The 19,670-nt window shown below is 39.4% G+C and overlaps 2 protein-coding genes and 2 non-coding genes across 8 annotated transcripts in view; 3 read left to right on the forward strand and 1 right to left on the reverse strand.

Annotated features, from left to right (window-relative positions):
• Window positions 1-576: 576 nt before the first annotated feature.
• Window positions 577-4,242, reverse strand: p2ry2.1 (purinergic receptor P2Y2, tandem duplicate 1). The gene is made up of 5 exons (XM_029446762.1): window positions 4,189-4,242; window positions 3,033-3,383; window positions 2,133-2,301; window positions 1,495-1,831; window positions 577-1,415 (listed from the first exon to the last, which is right to left on the reverse strand). The coding sequence occupies exons 2-5, from the start codon at window positions 3,364-3,366 to the stop codon at window positions 1,221-1,223; spliced, it is 1,035 nt and encodes a 344-aa protein (XP_029302622.1). The 5' UTR covers window positions 3,367-3,383; window positions 4,189-4,242; the 3' UTR covers window positions 577-1,220.
• Window positions 4,243-7,477: 3,235 nt separating this feature from the next.
• fchsd2 (FCH and double SH3 domains 2) overlaps window positions 7,478-19,670 on the forward strand; it is a 56,594-nt gene continuing 44,401 nt past the window's right edge. The window contains exons 1-3 of one of the 5 annotated variants that reach the window (XM_029446165.1): window positions 7,501-7,818; window positions 7,938-8,070; window positions 12,038-12,136. In XM_029446165.1, the coding sequence (XP_029302025.1) occupies window positions 12,132-12,136 (5 nt within the window). In that variant the 5' untranslated portion in view covers window positions 7,501-7,818; window positions 7,938-8,070; window positions 12,038-12,131. Of the gene's footprint in view, window positions 8,071-12,037; window positions 12,137-19,670 lie in introns of all 5 variants that reach the window. The other 4 variants (XM_029446168.1, XM_029446166.1, XM_029446164.1 and 1 more) reach the window with 4 other exon arrangements.
• trnat-agu (transfer RNA threonine (anticodon AGU)) lies at window positions 17,916-17,989 on the forward strand. Its single transcript has one exon. It is a non-coding gene; the product is annotated as a tRNA-Thr (tRNA).
• On the forward strand, window positions 19,433-19,506 carry trnat-agu (transfer RNA threonine (anticodon AGU)). The gene has a single exon. It is a non-coding gene; the product is annotated as a tRNA-Thr (tRNA).

A 19,670-nucleotide genomic window follows, 5' to 3' on the forward strand; every position in this document is an offset into this window, starting at 1 on the left:
ATGTGGCTTTTTAGTGTTTGTTTGCTGCTGTATAAATGTGTGGAGTATAGGTGTGTGAGGGAGCAAATAGTGAACTATTAAAAGAAAAGAAACGTGTTGAAACTAAAGCATAACTTGACTTGTTTGTTAGACAGTGTCACCCTCTAGTGGTGGTCTGGTGTTCATTAGATACAATGATCACTAAATCTGGTGCAGCCAATACCAATGAGATTTACCAAGTGGTTTAGCTACTCTGCCTACTAAGGTTACTCTTCCCACAAATCACAGTTAATACTTTAAAAACTCATAACCAACCAAAAGTTTCCTGCTCAGCTACTCAGAGGCTATGGTTCTAATAATCAGACACCAACTAAGAGAGAAGCGATGAACTATAAGGAAAACATGAACTATACTACACCTGCTCTAACGGAATGATAGTGAGACTCATTCTGCAGCTATTTCGCAAAAATCAACTCATATTTTAAACAAATGTATGGGACATGTGACAAATGATAAAAAATGTATCACCACAACAATTTTCAAAAAATCAAAAATGTCTACATGTTTATTATAACACACTCTTTTAGTTCCTTCACATTTTGTGACACAAAGTGACACACGCATAAACACTGTTGCAGCACATTCAAAATAAGTCTACTACTTCCCAAACACATGCATCTTTGCTAAAACCTTACTATTTACACACACAGTACCCGCATGGACGAGTAGCGGGCCTGCGCAAGCGTGAGAGGGACACTTTGGGAGTGAAGTATTCCTTTTTAAGACCGCAGTTGTCCAGTAAAATTATCAAAAAAATGCAGCTGTGGAGCTCAATGTAGTTTAGTAATGTCTACACAATATAGCTCTTCAGACATAACAAAAAATAATAATTTAATAGGCATTTAACGTAACCTTTTGCTAGACTTTGTTGCCTTGTCTGTCTACCTAATGTTTTTATATTCTACTTCATCATTTTACTCTGTAGCACTTTGAGTTGTGTTTATTCAAATGAAAAGTGTGCTTATAAATAAAATGTATTATTATTATTATTATTATTATTATTATTATTATTATTATTATTATTATTATTATTATTATTACTGGTTAATGATGGAAATCTGAATGCAATGTCTGTCAGTGTCAGTGTAAGGGCTGTCACATCTACCAGAAGAGAAGGGCAATAAGAACTGTACTCGTCCCGACAACCTTCTGCATTTTTGACTAAAATAGTTAGTATCGGATCAGAGTCGTGTTGTCATGTGTCGGACCACACTTCTTGGTTTCGATGAAGACGACTTGTTCTTCTTGGTGAGGTTACTGCGGACGTCCTGCCCAGCCAGGAAGTAAAGGATGGGGTCAACACAGCTGTTGGCGCTGGCCAAAGTTCGGGTCACTTTGTAGGCCACACTGGAGGCCTCCAACAACTTACAGCTGATCTGATGAACGTATAGAAACGTGATTTACTGAGCATTTACTGTCACGTAACACATTTATTCTAAAAGTGTTTGTCCTCACCTGTGTTGGATCGACCTGCCTTAGGTATCTAAAAGAGTAGTAAAGACTCCTGGTGAGGTGAAAAGGCAGGAAGCAGAGCATGAACACTGCCAACACAATGATGATCATCTTCACTGACTTCTGCTTTGAACGTGCGGCTGACAGGCCTTCCCGAGAGACCCCATCATACATCCAGCCGGGCTCCAGAAGCTTCCGCACCATGAGGCCATAGCACACCATCACCACCATGAAGGGCAGTGCAAACATAAGCACTGACACGGCTGAGCTGTACAACAGGAAGTCATCGAAAAGCTCTGGGCTGGTGGTGTCGTAGCAAATCCGCTCACTCTCCACATCCCTGGCAAAGGAGATTGCAATTTCATTAAGACTAATAAATGGTAATGCTGCCTTGTTTGGCATTGAAGCACAGAAAATTAGATAAGAGTGATGAAAGAAAGGAACATTTGTTAGCGAGCAGGTTAGGTGTTGTGTCCCATTAAGGCACCCTAAGGGGAGATACTTGATGTGGCACAAAAATCAATAGTCCCCACTTAAACACACTTTCAATACAATGAAGAGGGATGTTAGTGTAAGTAAGTAAGGGAGGAATGAAAGGACAGAGACATAAAGAAAGACATAAATAGACACATTTAAATAACCTAGTTCTTGAGAAGTAGAGAACAGGTGCCTGGCAGAATAAGACACAGGCCCACACCGCCACAGACACCAGTCTGGCTTGTCGAGCGCTGACCCAATTGAGGGAGCGGACCGGATAGCAGATGCCAACAAAGCGATGCAGACTGATACAGCATAGGAACATAATAGAACCTGCAAGAGAGATACATATGTAATAGATCATATTGGATCATATTGTATTACTTTGTATCATATTTAGCGCCTTGAGATTCCTTTTAGCTTTCAATGGCGCTTTACAAATACAATTATTATTATTATTATTATTATTATTATTATTATTATTATTATTATTATTATTATTATTATTATTATTATTATTATTATTATATATCAAATTGTATATCTGTAGGATTTGTCACAATCAATGTTGTATGTCTGGGAATGATGCATTCAATGTTTTATGAAGTGATACTGCATCAAAACTCTTCTTATTGTATTACATCTTATGCATGATATCCTGCCATTTATTTAAATGCTTTATGTAATTTTGTATTTTATTGTATTATATCATATTGTATCGTTGTGTACAGCGTGTCATGTCATATCGTAGGCCTTTGTTTGTTGAATTGTGTCTAAATATATAGAACTGTTTATGTATTAGGTCATCAAATGTCACTTCAAGTCATATCATATTGCATCATAATGTATTTTTGTATTATGTGATATCATACCATACTATTACTGTATTTATTATATATATATATTTTGGATTGTACATGTAATATTGGATATGTTACGTCACATATTCTCCATTAACTATATTGTATAATATTGTATTGTGTTATATCATGCTGCAATAACTTTACTTTATCATAATACTCTCCAGCGGTGTTGTATGGGTCTGTGCCATGCCATCACTGTACCATATAAGTTTGCATAAAACAGGAAGCGTATGAGCTTGCAGAACGGTTCACTGAAGGGCCAGTCGTTCTCATCTGCGTAGTAATAGATGAGGAAGGGCAGAGTGAGGATGTAGAGTGTGTCGCACACCGTCAGGTTGAACATGTAGATAGTGGAGGGATTCCAGCGCTTAGTGCGGAACACAATCACATACAACGCTGTGGCGTTCAGCGCCAGGCCGATTACAAAGACCAGGCCGTAGCTGACAGGCAGAAGAATGAATTTCAAATCTTCCTGAAAGTGACAGTAGAAGGCACTGACGTTTAGGTCGGTCATGTTGTTGTCAAACGTGGCCATTTTCGTTGTGGAAACACCTGAGGGTAAAGATAAGTACAAATGAAAGACATTATGAATATGTTGCATTTTAATCTGGAATCATATCACTTTGCAACACCCTTGAAGAAGTTATCATACACACTGTCTGCGAGAAAGTGACATCAACCTAGATTGCATTGTAAAATGCTCGTCATTCACCTTGGCATGCCTGAGCAGCACAGTTCAGGAAAAGTCCTTAACTGTTCAAGCATAATCGACTAGTCCATATTGTTTTCAATAACTGATTCAATCCTAAATCCTTTTTCAGGGGGAATAAATGAGTGTGTGTGTGTGTGTGTGTTAATATGTGTTTTATGGCTACAATATAGAGTGGTACTGTACATATGTGTAAAACATATGTGCTGTAGTGTAGTAGTGTTCCACAGGCAGGTCGTGCTTGAGTCCAGTCTCAGCCCTTGACGGGACTCAAATTGTTATTATCTCTCATTATAGAAAAAACTAAACTTTAACATTCAGACAAAGATTCACAAAGACTTGTGTGGCAAAACCTTCTACACAACTTTAAGTGCAGCTGTGTTCTCAGGCAGAACAACACCACTCATTCTGTCACATTGCATGTCAAAGTTCTCCAAAACCTTGCGGCTGTGAGACGGAGAGACAGAGGAATAACTTTAAAATTCAAACCAGACCTTGTTGAGAGACCCTGTTTTTCTGTTTAACTCACAGGCATGCTACATTGTTAGCCTCAGTCCATTCTCTTCCACTATAAATCTGTTCATCTGACAAACACAAGTGACGCCTTCAAAACGTGCATGCAAATAAGACAGTAGCTGCCGGACTTACTTGTTTTTCTTTCTTTTTTCTTCTCTCTCTGACATTATTTTGTGTTTATCAAAAGAATTACCTCTTGCTCACGCTGTACCCTTTGCTGTCTTCTCTTCAAAACAGCTGCAGGTTGAATTGAACAGATTACAGACCTGAGATAGAGCGGCCCCTTTTGTATTCCTCCAAATTCCTCTGACATGCCTCACCAAACTGAGCACAGTTAACTATTCAGCGATGAAGTAATCGGTGTTATTTTTGTTAAATTGGCTGTATACAAATGTCCACAATGCACCCCAAGAAATATACTAAAAAGCCCCTTCCTCAGAGACAAAACCCCTACACGTATGAAATTACTCACGCTGTAGAAATCTATTGCCTTTCAAATAGTTTCACTGTGACCATCCTGAGTAATGTACCCTCATTCTCATGAGTAGAAGGACAGTGTATATGTGATGGTGTGCCTAAGACACTTCAGTGGGGGAAAACATGTGGAGGTGTGTGTCTGACAAGCTGCAACCCGCAGAGTGTGAGCAGTTGAGCCTCAGATGTTACAGTAACTATCTGTTAGTCAAACAGACAGTGAAAAAGGACTACGCTGTTTGTAAGAGGGTGGTCACACCACCTGTTAAATAATGAGGTACTTCTTCTTAGGTTCAATATGTAATTCCGAGCCACCTGCTCCAAACATTATTTGGATTTCACCCCAACTGCTGGGTCCATATAATCTAAATTAATTATTCATCAAAACCATCAGTTGTTAAAAAAGCCACAGTAGTCAAGTATGTTATCCTGTTTATATTTTAGTTGTAGTAGTCTTATTTATTGAATTCTAAGTTTTAGAGTATTATAGTGTATTCTTTATACTGTGTATTGTATTCTACAGTTATATCGCTCTCACTTTCAGTGTTGGTATATTTACTGTGTGTTTCTTCACTCCTGTGTGAACCAGACCAAACTGCTGAAACCCTGAGAGCCGGTCTAAATAACTCTGCTATCTCATAATCTTCATGTTGGCTTGGGTATGGATGGCAGAGACCAGCGAACACATTGTCTTTGTGTTTCCTCCTCCACGCTGACATAGGGCTCGTATACAGACGGCGTATATCCCAGCATAGGTAGTCACAGCGGGCTGATGGAGCGCTGAGTCTAACTTGTTTAACGGCAGCAACAGAAAGTTTGGCTGACTGTTAACAAAAGATCTGTCTCTCAGGCATTCTGCGGGGCAGCCTGCCGCGGACTGTGGGAACGAGGCGATGCTGCGAGTCTTTTTCTCGTTTCTGTCATCTTTGGATTTAATCAAAACAAACTATCAAAACGTGGGGATCATGGATCATGGATGTAATGTTGACACGCCCTGAGTCTGCCGGAGTCAGGCAGCTGTGCTTCTTCTCCCTCTGTACTGAGGACAGACTGACTCACTATCGCCTCCTAGACTGGACGGGCCGGAACTGTCAGTTAGACTGCGAAATTCAGAAGATATCTCTGCAACACAACACACAGACGTCTTTGACATAACGTCAACACAGTTACCTCTTCACACGCACATTCTGACATATCTTACACATTGAACCTTTAAATCATTTTGACACTAATAAATGTAATCATTAATACAAAAAGTATAGGCCTATATACTCATCAACATTTAAATGTTATTTTTCTTAAGCTTTTAATAGGGTATAGTGATAAAAACATAATTCTTACAACAATTAGCTTTTATTTAATTTTTTGTTTTCTTGCAACCAATTTAAAAACAAAAGGCCTATTTTAGGACATATACATGTTAATAACAACACACAGCTCTTAGCATAAAGTTTAAACAAGCAAGGAATATTAGAAATCTTCTAGCATGCATTAAAAAATATAAATATATGTGCCCCCACAGAAATAGTGGGCTTGAGATCCATACTGACAAACAACATGAATATACCAATATACAAACAATAGTAAATCTTGCCTGTGATTTCTCAGACAAATATGCAATGTGTGAATCAAAACTAACCATCTGTGCCACTTTTGGTACTTTTAATTAAAGTACTTCAATGTTATTACAGTAAAATGTCTTACCTTAGTGTGGCAAAAGAAGTAGAGATGTTCCTACACCAAATCATTAGAGAAATAATAATCCAAAAGCATCCTGGCAGGATCCTAACAGATACCGTATAATCCAACAATGACTGTCAGCCATTTTCTTCTGTGCCACTGGCAGAAAGTTGTGTGTGTTTGGTGTTAATAGATGTGTTTGTTTTTTCTGACTGGAAATGTGTTCATGTGTTTGAATATGCGTATGTTAGTTTGAGTGTTATACTGAGAGGAAAGATTCGAAAGAGTACTTAATGTCTTACCTGCTCCAGAAACTGTGTGTATTAATGATTACACAGCCCTTAACCTTAACCTTGGCCATGGCACGTAGGAGGCATGAAGTAAAATTCTTGAAAAATGTAGCTAAAATCAATTCTTTCTGGGAGTCAAATATTAGTTCCACTCATGTTTGCTAACATTATAACAATCTTTTGTTGTTTGCCATGATTGGCACCAGCAATGTGAGCAGAAGTTTTTCTGGGCAACAACAACATTGACTGCATTTCCCCGGTTACAAGTAAGAAGTAACAAGTCTTAAGGAAAGTGGGGCTAGAGATGTTTACATTTCAGAAGGAAAGACAGATACCCTTTACAATGAGCAACAACCACAACTAACACACAACCATACACATACAGAGCGCATACATGTAGCAGACACTGTGTCAAACCAGGTTGCTTGTGCTGGTGCCAACTCATTAGAAGGGTTTCAGACACCCTCCTTTAATTTGTCACTCAGCACCCACTTCCAATGAACTCCATGACCCTATTTTACCCTATCAACTCCCTGGTATCCCATAGCAGTCTACACAAGTCTACAAAATAATAGCCCAAAATAGGCTAGACCACCATGAATATTGTTTTTCAAATGCATCTTTTAAAAATGTATTTATGTTAGGTGGATCTGTATACAATATGCCTAATAGGCTATATAGTCAAAAAAAAATCGACTGAATTTGGATGACAGGCTGAAAATAATATTTATTGGATTATTATTATTATTAAAAACCCAAGCGTCTAAAATTGCGTATGTCTGTGTCTTGATGTGTATGATGTGATTGTGTATATTTTTTTTTACTGTTTTTTGTCCTACTCCGCGCGATCGATTTTTCTTTGATCGACTGCGGTTTCTTGTTGCTATGCAGGTCTGCGGGACGCAGGCTGCTGTCAGTGTCAGCCTTTTCTCCTTGAGCTGGCTGGGGCCGCTCGGAAATACCCCGAATGCTTTTGGGATAAAGAGTCCCATTCTGTAGTAATCATCTTTTTTGTCCCTTTACTTGGTTTGAAACACATTTGCGTCCGTGTTAATCGTGGTTTCTGTCGACGCCAGGCCAGAGGAGGCAGAACAAAAAGGATGTCTTTCTGCTCCCTGTGTTTTTCATCACAGACAGGACGCTTTCCCGCGCTTCGCCACTTTGGGGCGCCGTTGAGCTTCGTTGCGGAAGGGGTTCCCCGTTAATACCCCCCCTCCATCCCTTCCCTCTACTTTTTCTTCTCCGCCTGTCTGCTCCCCTGCTTCACAACACAGTACAGTACACACTAGTCCTCTAGTAGTGGCAGCAGCCAACACAAGTGAGTTCAGTCTCTCCTCGTAGCTTCAGTTTCTGCTCTGTACAAACTAGCCATTTATCATCAATCATGGCCGCCGGAGTACAAATTTAACTCCTGTGTTTCCTCCCTGTCGTCTGAAGGGGAGGATTTCTGTTTGAGGAAACAAAATAATAGTCCTCCACTGATTTGGATTTCCTCTTGGAATGACAATACATCTCGCAAGGGAAATACCATTCATGTCAATACTCCAAAATGCAGCCGCCGCCGAGGAAGGTGAGTGATTTCCAGAGTCCGTTATGTTTTAGCTGGGCTGTCCAGACAATGACAGACAGATACAGTGTGTAGTAACCTTATGTGGATGTTGTGCTTTACCATCCACACAAAAAGCGCCTGATGCTGCAAGCTTGAGGAAATTGTCATATTTGTCATACATCATATTGCCAACATTAGCTGTGTTTGCTAGCTAGGTTAGTCAGTACCTAGAGACATTAATATGAATCTGTCCAGCAGAACAACGTTGTAGCGTGAGCCGTCAAACGTCAAATAACGTTAGCTAGAAAACGCTAGGTGGGCTAACGTAAGACGTTTTATACAAAGCACCACACCATGTTTGTAGGATAATATGATATTGAGGTTGTCCTTTTAATAAGGTTACGTCCTGTAATAATAAATGTAAATAACTTTAAATTATCATTTAAAAATGTGCATTAGCATTTGCACGTTGCATCGTTATAGCTAGTAATGGTATAGTAATTAATACAGTCCACAATTTAAAGTCAATGTAGTGTAGCGCTAGTCGTGCTAATTTATATATCATGAAATTGTGACAGCAGTCCCCCAGACAGCATAACAAAAGCTGTCGTTTCTCCACGTTGTGATGCTTCTTGTCTTAAGCCAAGGGAAGACCTTCAGTCTGTCCAGGGTCACATCTTTTCATCAAAGGCTGAGCTGACAAAAGCTAAACACACACACACACACACACACACACACACACACACACACACACACACACACACACTGAGAGAGACATGCTGGAAGAGCCATGTCCAATATTGACTTATTGATTCTGTATGGGCTGAAAAAAGACCACAGTCCCCTATAGCTTGGTACCCACTGGTGTGTACAGGAAGCGGCTGCTTGTCCATTGCTTTCTAGAAGTGTGTGTGTTGCCCTGAAATAGATGCATGAGAGCCAATTACCCTGCTGTGAACCTGTGCACAGTTTTTTCTTAATTATCACATATTCCCCCAGTGCCATTTATGCTCTGGGTTTCTACACACAGACTTGCTCTGAACATGTCGTATCATGTCTGTAAAACACATACACACACTTGAAAAGGTCCTTTTATTGTTGAGGCTGCAGAGACCACTATGGTTGTCTTGTTCCACGGTGTGTGATCAAATGCACCATTACGGTCATATTAATGATTGTGTAAGATCTCATTTGTCAGCTGTCATGTGTCTTTCCCATTCAGTTTGCTGTGAAACTCCTTCCAAGAATAAAACAGAATTTATTTGCAAAATACTGATCTTATATCCCCCTGCCAATGTGGCTGGCATAGTCAGTACACTCAGCCCACAGCACGACAGCCAGAGTGTATCAGTATTTGGCTGTTGGATACTAATCATTTCTCTCCCAGTGCGACACATTGCGCCCCTTTAGTGTTTTGTCTGTCTGTCTCAGCACATCTGCTTACAGACTGAGCTGGTTTGACTCTCATATATTAGTTTTATGTGGGTTAAATTAAAAATGGCTGCTAATGGAAGCTGAAAAAAGTCAATACATTGCTCCACAAAATTGTTTTGAAATTTGATCTATCTATCTATCTATCTATCTATCTATCTATCTATCTATCTATCTATCTATCTATCTATCTATCTATCTATCTATCTATCTATCTATCACATGAGGCCATATTTTGTAAATCTGTTGTATAAATGTATAATAATTTCCATTATTATACATTTTAACATATTTCTTTCAGGCTTATCAAATCACTGACATTATAATAAATCTTATCAAATCAAATGTACTCATATTTGTCAATCTTCAATAAATGTGTAAAAACTGACGATAGGTTCACAACCTGGAAGTTCAAACAAACACATGTGACAACAGCCCAGTATTTTTGTAATTAATCAGGTAAAAAGTATCGCCATCATTACAATGGAAATGCATAAGAACTGTTCATGGCAAATCTGTTTATTTATTTTGATATGCTATAAATGTTACATATCAGCAAACTCCAATTGCTATTTTGGTAGCATCTCATACATACAGGTGCAGATGTATACATCAGTATCACTGATGTTTGGGTTCAAAACAGGAAGCACTTTCTCAGTGGTATAGACCTACCAGCTGTATCAGCTACCACTACACCAGCTGATCTCTTTTTCTTTAACATGATCTTTAATATACTGAATATCTCTTTCTCTTTGCCTCATAATTAATATCTTCATATCCCATCTTTTTCACTGTCACCTTCCTCTTCTTCTCACTGATTGTCTCTCTTTCTCAGTCTCACTATCTTCTTTTCTCTTCCTTCTTTCTTACTCTCATCTCATATTCTATATACCCAATAGCCCTCTTAGCCACTCTTCCTCTCATTTTGTCTCCCTATGTCACCCTATGCCCTTCCCCTTCTCTCCCTATCTCCCTGTGGTTTCCTATGAGTGATAGAAGGTGAAATCAAGTGAAGTCATTTTGCACTGATAATGTAATGAACCACTCCCTCCTTATCTTCAAAGACACAGCAAGCACATGAAAGAAAAGTGTGTGTGTGTGTGTGTGTGTGTGTGTGTGTGTGTGTGTGTGTGTGTGTGTGTGTGTGTGTGTAATGTTGTTGATTGTTTTGTCTAGAACAGTCATGAATTTGCCCACTGTTACTCTGGTGAATAGCCGATGGAATTCACCCGACAATACACAATGGCCATAACAGTGAACTCTATGTGTTGGCAGGAGTGTTTGTGTGTGTGCTTGTTTGTGTGCATATTAAGGGTGAGCTCTCTGTCTGTTTTTGAACAAGACTGAATGAGTGCAGGGTTATAACCTCTGGTCTGATCACCCATATGGATTTTCATATGAGGCGACACAATTGGCATCTTTTCCGAATGCACATGGAGTCTGTCTGCTCTGAAATGCTGTTATGGCCTGTTAAAAGTGTCTTCTGTCACCTCTAACTTCTAAAAAAAACCTCCTCCAGCCTCTCCCAAAAGTCTGTCAAAACCCAGACAATGATTGGGAGTGTGTGAAGTTGAATGAATTACTAATGGGACTGTTAGTGTGTGTTCCTTTTCAGTTGACTCTAAAGTTGAGCACACTCCAGATAGATGACAGGTGATTGACAGATAGCTTGATTGATGGGAGTTAAATGATGTGTGTGTATTTAGGCTCCTGTGAATCAGGAGCCAAGTTACTTAATACTAATAGCCTATAGGCAATAAAAAAAAAGCCAATCGTTCAGAACATGAGTTGAAGTCACTTTATTACAGTCTGCACCTCAGAGCTAAAAAATATTTTTCTGTCTTTATCTCCATCTGCTCTTTTGTGACAGATATGGATTCAATGAGAGAAATCACAACAGGATAATTATGTTTTTTTAATATTGTCAATGGAGCTGAAACAATTTGATCAGTGAATCAACAGAAAATAATCCATTCATCATTAATATCAATTCAGTGAGATGATCAGGCAAAACGTGACATAAATGTTAGGATTTACTACTTTTCTCTATTGCATATCATTTTAAATTGAATATTTTTGACTTGTTAGAGTCCAAGGTCAAAAAGAATCAACAAATTCACTGATGAAGGAAATAATTGTGAACGTCCTACTGGATTATGTTATTGTATTTGTCACACCTGTGTGGGACTTCTTGTGATTTCACGCAACATTTAATCCAACTAGGGTTGGGTGGTATAGGCACTGAGAAAAAAAATCATTATACATTATTAATGATTATATGACTTTCAGGCAGGTTGAGGCATTCACAGTTCACTGAACCCTTTTACAGCCATGAAAAGACAATATTTCATATTTACTGTAACAACCAAAGTCTCAGGTGATACCTAGTTTTATATCTCATTATTAATATTATTAATATGGAAGGATTTATTGTAGATTTATTAAATTGGGTTTTCTGAAGATGATAATGAGCCATGAAATAAATACCACATCTGCACAGGAGACGGATGAACAAATGACAAACAATTAACTTGACATGTCTTTTTGTTTCCTCCAGGTCAAAGTGACACAGGAGCTGAAAAACACACACACAGAGCAGATGACAAGACTGCACTTTAAACACCAGACTGAATGTGACCTGCTGGAAGACTATGAGGTATGATCACGTCTGCATCGCATGCGTGTACTAACACAATCCTGAAGAATATACTCACCAACTGCCAGATGATTTTAAATCTAGTCGTCATGTGACTGTGATATGCACACATGGACACAGCCATGCACATAAGGAAAGAAGGAAGGAAACAACTAATGAGTGGCATGAGAAAGAAAAGGAGGAGGAGGAGGATTATTGTCATATTCCAGTTTTTTGAGAAGGACAAAGGGTCGGGAAAATGACGAAGGAATTTCCTGTTGCCCTCTTCCTGCTCTCCGACTCTGGGTCTTTCTTCGTCTCTTTCTTATTTTCCAGATTTTCATTCTGTATCTCCCTCTGTCATCTTTTCCATTTTTTTTTCGTCTCTTTTGCTCTGATTATCTTTTTGTCTGTCTCCATATCTCTCTTTTTCATTTTTGGCTCAGCTCTGTTTACTCATGACGTGTGTGAGTCTGGCAGTTTTCCCTTTTGGATTTGGCAATGGGAGGAAACCCTGGTTCTTTCACACGCTCTTGTTTTCTGTGTTGACTAAGCATTGATTATTTATGGCAGCAAACTCTCTTAATACTCTCTGTTCCCATCCTATCGCTGTTTCTCATTTTCACATTTTCTCTACCTCTTCTCTCTCTGATACTTCCCTCTTTTTATCTCCTTTTCTCTCTTGGGGGCAGCTCCAGCTGTTTGAGAACAGATTGCCTTGTTGCTGCTGTTTTTTGGAGAGTGGACAAGGCCCTGGTCTCACTTGTGGGAGAGAGGGAGAGCCAGTTAAGCATATGCAACCACAATGTGTTAGTTCTTTGAGTCAGTAAGGAATGGAGCTACATGCCACTGGGTAGAGATCTTCAAATTGGCTTTGTCATCCTCATGGTTGAAAGACGCTGCCTGTAGTGATTTCTTAGTGTGTTTCTCTAGCCTTTAATGTTTTGTAATTATTTTGGATAATGGCATTCTCCGGGTGGTAAAATCAGGAGCAGCAGGGTGGTGCAGTGATTAGGGAGAGACCGCCTTTCAATTGGGAGATCTGGACTCAAGTCCCTGCAGCAACAAGCATCTGCTTTGTCGATGTGTTCTTGAGCAAAACACTGGGGCCACGCTAGTCTTTCTGTCAGTGGTGGGGAACGTATTTGACTTAATTGTAGAGATAGATATTTTTGTAAGTTTGTGATCAGAAGCAAGATGGCTGCTCTTTGACTCTGACCACTGTTACTGTTGTCAGAACGTGCTTTTTTTTCAGTTGCGTGGTACCTGAGGTACTAAAAGGCAACAGCCGGCCAAACTGTCAACTGTGTTCACCAATACCACAGAAACGACTGATCTGTTCAATGGACAAAACTATTTTACAGGTAGCCCACATGTAAAGTATAAAGGAAGAAAAGGATATTGGTGTTATTTGTTGATTTTTGCTATTGTCATTGGTCTGGAAAACTTGTTGTGACTCGAAACTTTTACAATACAAGAAATGTATTTAATTAATTTTCCTGCCAAAACCACATTTTTAAAAGATTGGATTTGAACACATAATGATAACGAGATCAAGAACCAGATCACGGGTACAAGCGGCTAACAGCTAATGCTAACTAGCTTTACTCCTGCCGATTACAACATAGATTTGTGTTGTTTACAATGTAGCATTATCAGTGGAAAAATATGGTGCGTCTCCTGGACGTGTCGATTGTGAGTTTCCTGCATCCTTTTCGGATTTAACGCTTTGGCGGGAAGCCGTTAGCCTCGAGCCCTCCGGTACCTACGGTATCTGTGGTACCTATGGTACCTGCTGTACTGTAAAAAAACTGTAAAAATACCCAGTATATTTACATTTCTAAATATAAAATAACTATTGGTTGCATGCAGCCCTACATAGTTAATGTAGTTAATAATGCAGCAGTGATTTCCACAGGGAGAAGCAATTATTTCCCCATCCAGGGTCAGAATGCAGAGGTGATAACCACAATGATGCCAGCAAACAGTGACTGGACTACTGTAGGAAGCTAGCTAGTTGGCTAACACTGGGCCATTTACAGTAATGCTAGTGGATATTGTCTGGTAAAAAACACACTTTTGATGGATCTGAATCTACAACTGTGAAATTGTTTATTTAGTAGAGTCTCTCCTTTTTAAAGAGGTAGTTTAGTAATAATAATAAGCTTTATTTGTATAGCACCTTTCATACAAGAATTGTATGAATTGTAAGAATTGCAGTATGGCAAGACTTTTTCTAAAAGCTGCTAATGTCGTGTCAACTAAATAACCTCTTTAAAATAGCTAGGCCCTACTGGACAAGGAAAGTGTGGTCACATAATGAAACACATAATCGGTCAATAAACACACATTTTACTGCCTGAAGCCTACAGTAGATTTTAACTCTTAAATCCCCAAATCTGCTGTGAAGTTTTTTACCCTAATTAATCCACAGGCTGGCTTTAATCAACTCACACAACACACTCAAACACACATGCACATACAAAGGTTGCTAGCTATAGTGCATTAAGCCTATGTGTTTACTAATGTAAACGATGAAGTGGGAAAGATACAGAAAGAAATAATGAAAGAAAGAAAGAGAAAGGGCAGTGTATTTAATCCTCTAGGACTGCGTTTTAGCTGGACTAGTTTTATGGGAGAGGATAAGAGAAAGAGAGAGAGGAGAAAACGATGACGAGTCGATGGACTCAGGGAGTCAACTAGATGTCCTCAATCCAACTAAATCCCCCATACCCTTATGTCTGCCCCAACACACACACACACACACACACACACACACACACACACACACACACACACACACACACACACACACACACACACACTCTCTCTCTCTGTGAGGTTAACTAACTTTGTTTTCTTGATAGGGCATTGCATGCTTTGCTATGCAGCACTGCGTTTAACATTTGTTCTCATGATCGGCATGATATGGTGAGGCTTTACAACAATACACCCCTCCTTTTGAAGGCACTATTTGTTTTATCGTAAGAGTATGCTACTTGTAGACACGTTGAAAAGTCAAATGCATCAAATTTCCCATAGACTAGACAGAGAGCTTTATGAAGAATCTACAAGGAGCACCATCACTCATGGAGATGACAGTAGTGAGAAAACAAAGGATGAAAGTGACAGTTTTTGTAGTTGATGTCTGGACTGCACTGCGCTGGAACTGTGGCCCTGATGTGATTTAGGAATTTACCCCTCATGTCTCTGTCTTGCGCGGCACATTTGCATAGGATAAATTAAATTTCTGTGTTTCACTCAAATTTATAGACCAAATCTTAGGAACTATGTGCAGATATCATTAAAACATAATGGGTTTCCATGCTGAGTAGCTAGATGAGCCACCCCAATTTGAACCCAAAATGCTATCAGAGTCCTCATTAATGCTTTTCACTGCAGCCTCCATAATTTAGGAAGAGGAGGAACAGAAAATCAAGGACTCATTGGGGAGAAAAGACCCAAATTAGTGCGATGCTGATTCACAACCTGCTAATATAATTAGGGGGCCTCTGTATTTGGCGAAATGACAGCACAGACGGCTTCTGCGGTTATTCAAAATCACAGGAGGACTCTCTTTCTGTCTCAAAATGAGGCAACGGCGATTCTTCAACCATGAACTATTGAAACTTTATTTATTTAGTTTAAAAGGAAAATACATGCGTCACATCCTAAGCAGATAGCTGAGGCACCATTCACTGTACCTTTAGGAAGCACATATGATAACATAGATAACCTAAATAACTTGTTATGAAGCTCATGTTGTTCACAGACTGTGTGTCAGAGTTGATTCTAGTGTGTAGCCATTTTGGAGGCTGCAGTTTGTTTTGCTGTTATATTTGAACTGTATTGTACTATTTATTATACTGTTGGCTTGCAACTTATCCTTACGCCTGCTTGATTTTGGAGTGGAAAAACTGCAGAGAATCTGCTCTATTGTGTCTTGTGGTGATCACGCAGTGTAAAAACATGACCTCCCTCCTTCGCCTCTGTCTCTGTCTGTGACTCATGTTGCTTATCCTGTTGTCACTGATCTCAGGCTGTGCCCTGTAAACCATTGATCTCAGCTGTTTTCCCATGTTTGATCATTCCCTCTCTCTGCCTTCACACACACACACACACACACACACACACACACACACACACACACACACACACACACACACACACACACAGTACATACACTTAGTGTCCACTCCTAAGCACTTAAGTATTTCCTGTCAGACACACACTCATCTTTTCTTTCTCCCTTTCTTTTTCATTCACAGCTGATGCTGACACTGCTTTTCCACTCATGTACCGCACACTTCCAAACATACACAAATGATGGAGGGGGAGGGAGAGAGGGAGTGAGGGAGAGAGAGAGAGAGGGAGAGAGAGAGGGAGAGAGAGAGAGAGAGTGAGGGAGAGAGAGAGAGAGTGAGGGAGAGAGAGAGAGAGAGAGAGAGAGAGAGAGAGAGAGAGAGAGAGAGAGAGAGAGAGAGAGAGAGAGAGAGAGGTAGTGGAGAAAGAGAGGGCAAGAAAGCAGAGTGGAGTGTAGAAAGCCAAAGAGGAAGGGATGAGAGTCAGTTACAAATGTGGAAGTGGAGGGTGGGTTTGGAGAGGGTTATAAGGATGGATAGAAATAGTACTGAGCAGAACAAATAAAAGAAGTGAGGAGAATCAAGTCCAATGACACTAATATTATTACATTTGAAGTTAAATAACCATTCAAGTCGTTACCTGAGAGATCTTTTATCTGTTTGTTTTCATTCTGTCTTAAGAAACAGACAGTACCACATAAAGGTGCGTAGTAGGTGTGAGATATATTTAGCTAATCATTGGGTGTCCACATTTGCACATGTGGTCTCTGCTGCATTGTCACCATGGTTGCATAAGAAGCCTAGAAATGTCGTAAGATCCCACTGAGGATGTGTGTTTGCCCACATGTGTCTGTGTGTGTGTGTGTCTGTGTGTGTGTACTGGTGTTGACTTGACTTGTATGGCTCTTACTAGTAAGATACCAAAGCAAGAAAAGCTTATTTATGCATGATTGCGTCAGTGAGCCAGCATTTGCATACGTATGTATATATGTGTATATATATATACATATACGTATGTGTGTGTTTTGGGGACAGAACCAGAGATTAGAAAGTCAATAATATATAATATATTTTTAATTTTAAATGATTTCCATTTTATTTGTTCCCCAAACTCAAATCAATGCCACCGCCATTTGCAGCTGCTGAAATTGAATCACTTCCATTCAAGTCCCACCTTTTTGCTCAGTTCTTTTGAAAATTATTTTGCAGAAGAAAGTCAAGAGATTTCTTCATTAGGAAATGAGTAAGATTCTCAGGTAAAGACAGTTCGACACATCATCATGTGTGTGTCAGCAGGTGCTGTGGCTTAGTTGGTTAAAGCGCCTGTTTAGTAAACAGGAGATGCCTTTGCTAAGATTAACGCAAGGGTTGAGTGTGAAAACTCCAGTTAGATTGAATACATGGATATTTGATCTCTAAATTACTGCCATAAATAACATTCTTATTGGAAAACAAGAAATCTTCATCATCAATCAAAACATGCTAAACTTCAAGAGTTTTGAAATGTGTTGTTCCAAAAAAAATATGCATTGCTTTCTAGTATATGGCATAATTGGTCAAAATCCCATCGGTTCCTTTTCTGTGGTGTTGTATCAACCCTTGAAAGAAGGAAACTCCAGAGTTAGATTAGGTACAGGGACATTTGTGTAATGACGTAGCCAATTGTCTTCACTGGATTCTAGATTACTTTGATACTAAACTAAGATAGTTTAATATAGGGTGCTGTGGCTTAGTTGGTTAAAGTGCCTGTCTAGTAAACAGGAGATCCTGGGTTCAAATCCCAGCAGTGCCTTTTTTGCAATTGTACTTGTTGAGATTGTGGATCAGGAGAATGTGAATGTGCAGTGCCGCAAGTAGGGGTGCGGTGTGTAGTGAAGTGTGGTGAAGTGTAGTAAAGTGGGCATTTTGCGAGACCACAGCTAGACATTTAGACCTACTGGCTTCCTTCCACTCTGCCCCTCCGCTTTTTGATATCAAACTGAACTGCTGTGCAAATGTAAATGCTTTTCGATGTTAAACGTATGTACCCGAAAGGGCTTATCTGACATTTGTCAACTTTTGTCGCCTGAGATCATACTTGCACGTCTAGCAGTAATTGTAACAGAGCATGTTGTGTATCATACTTTTTGTATTCTGTTTTTAGGAGCATAGGTGAGCCGCTGGAGGATTATAAAAGATAAACTGTATTTCAGACCTGTTAAACTTTGAATATATTAAACAAATATCAATACATCGGTCTTAACTTTCCTATAGTCTGAACCAAAGGTCCACAAGTTGTGCATTAAGGGCTTAATCCTTCAGGTAAATTTGGCTGGTTATCATTAAAGCACATCGCAGATGAAACTTTATATGATAGGCCAGACAAAAGCCTAATACTTTGTGCTCTTACTCCATTTTCCTTTATTTTGTCATTTCAGATTTTAAAGTAATATGTTTATGGTGATTCAATTCAATATATTATTATATTTGAGGATACCAATCGGAACATTGTTTCCTAATTGATTATTGAGATGGCACTGTGGCTCAGTTGGTCTCGTAAACATGAGATTGTGGGGCCAACTCCCAGCAGTGCCATTTCTACAGCACCGCTCTTTCGCACCAGAGGAGTTTGTGGGTAATGGAAAGGGAAACGTGTAGTATCACACACATAGCAGTGTATCAGTCTTCAAACTCTCCTAAAGTCTAACCACAAGATTCCCATGTTGTGCAGGAAGCACTTAATGTTTTCAGTTGAATTTATTCAGCACATTTGTCATGGTGAGTAGTCATTGAACCACTTCCAAAGTTGTTGTACGCTTGTGCCAACCACAGTGTGGCTTCAGGTATATCAGACAGATGAAACTGCTAGGTTAGTAAAAGATCATTGTCATAGCAAGTAAACTACATAATTAAACTCTAGCAACTTAAAACACCTGGTTAAAGGCCTCTGCCACAGCCATGTGGTTGGACAAAGTTTAATATTTGTTAAGGCTGAAATGTTTTCTGTGTAGACAGACATGCCGTAAGAAAAATGTACAAAATGTACCCGCTACAGTCAAGTAAGGGGAATTTATTTTCCCTAAGTGCATTGCAGCGAGGACCTGTCACAGCTGATGGTAATCACTGTTTCAGTTCATGATTGGAGTGTACGGAGCCTTAACTGGGGAAGTATATCAGATAGGATTGAATTAACTGCTTCTGACTGTCTGACTGACAGTGTCAGTGATAATGCTTAACACTGTTGGAGTATACAGCAGGTGCTGTGGCTTAGTTGGTTAAAGTGCCTGTCTAGTAAACAGGAGATCCTGGGTTCAAATCCCAGCAGTGCCTTGCCAAAAGTCTCTTAAGACAGTATTATGTAATTTCAATATATCTTCTAGTGAACAATTTCTCCAGTTGATTCCTAAATCAGAATCTTTATTGTAAACTTTGTAAAGTACACAGTTCTTCAACCATGTATAGATTCTATAGATAGAACACTGTTGTTGTTGTTT

This window comes from Cottoperca gobio, chromosome 13 (genome assembly GCF_900634415.1).
Source record: "Cottoperca gobio chromosome 13, fCotGob3.1, whole genome shotgun sequence".
NCBI lineage: Eukaryota > Metazoa > Chordata > Actinopteri > Perciformes > Bovichtidae > Cottoperca > Cottoperca gobio.

Excerpts from the sequence above, each read along its gene's own strand:
- p2ry2.1 (XM_029446762.1), bottom strand. The coding sequence starts at position 3,366 with ATGGCCACGTTTGACAACAACATGACCGACCTAAACGTCAGTGCCTTC. Across the intron at positions 2,302-3,032 it reads GTTTTATGCAAACTTATATG|GTTCTATTATGTTCCTATGC; the intron begins GTACAGTGATGG and ends TCTCTCTTGCAG. Across the intron at positions 1,416-1,494 it reads GGCAGGTCGATCCAACACAG|ATCAGCTGTAAGTTGTTGGA; the intron begins GTGAGGACAAAC and ends TACGTTCATCAG.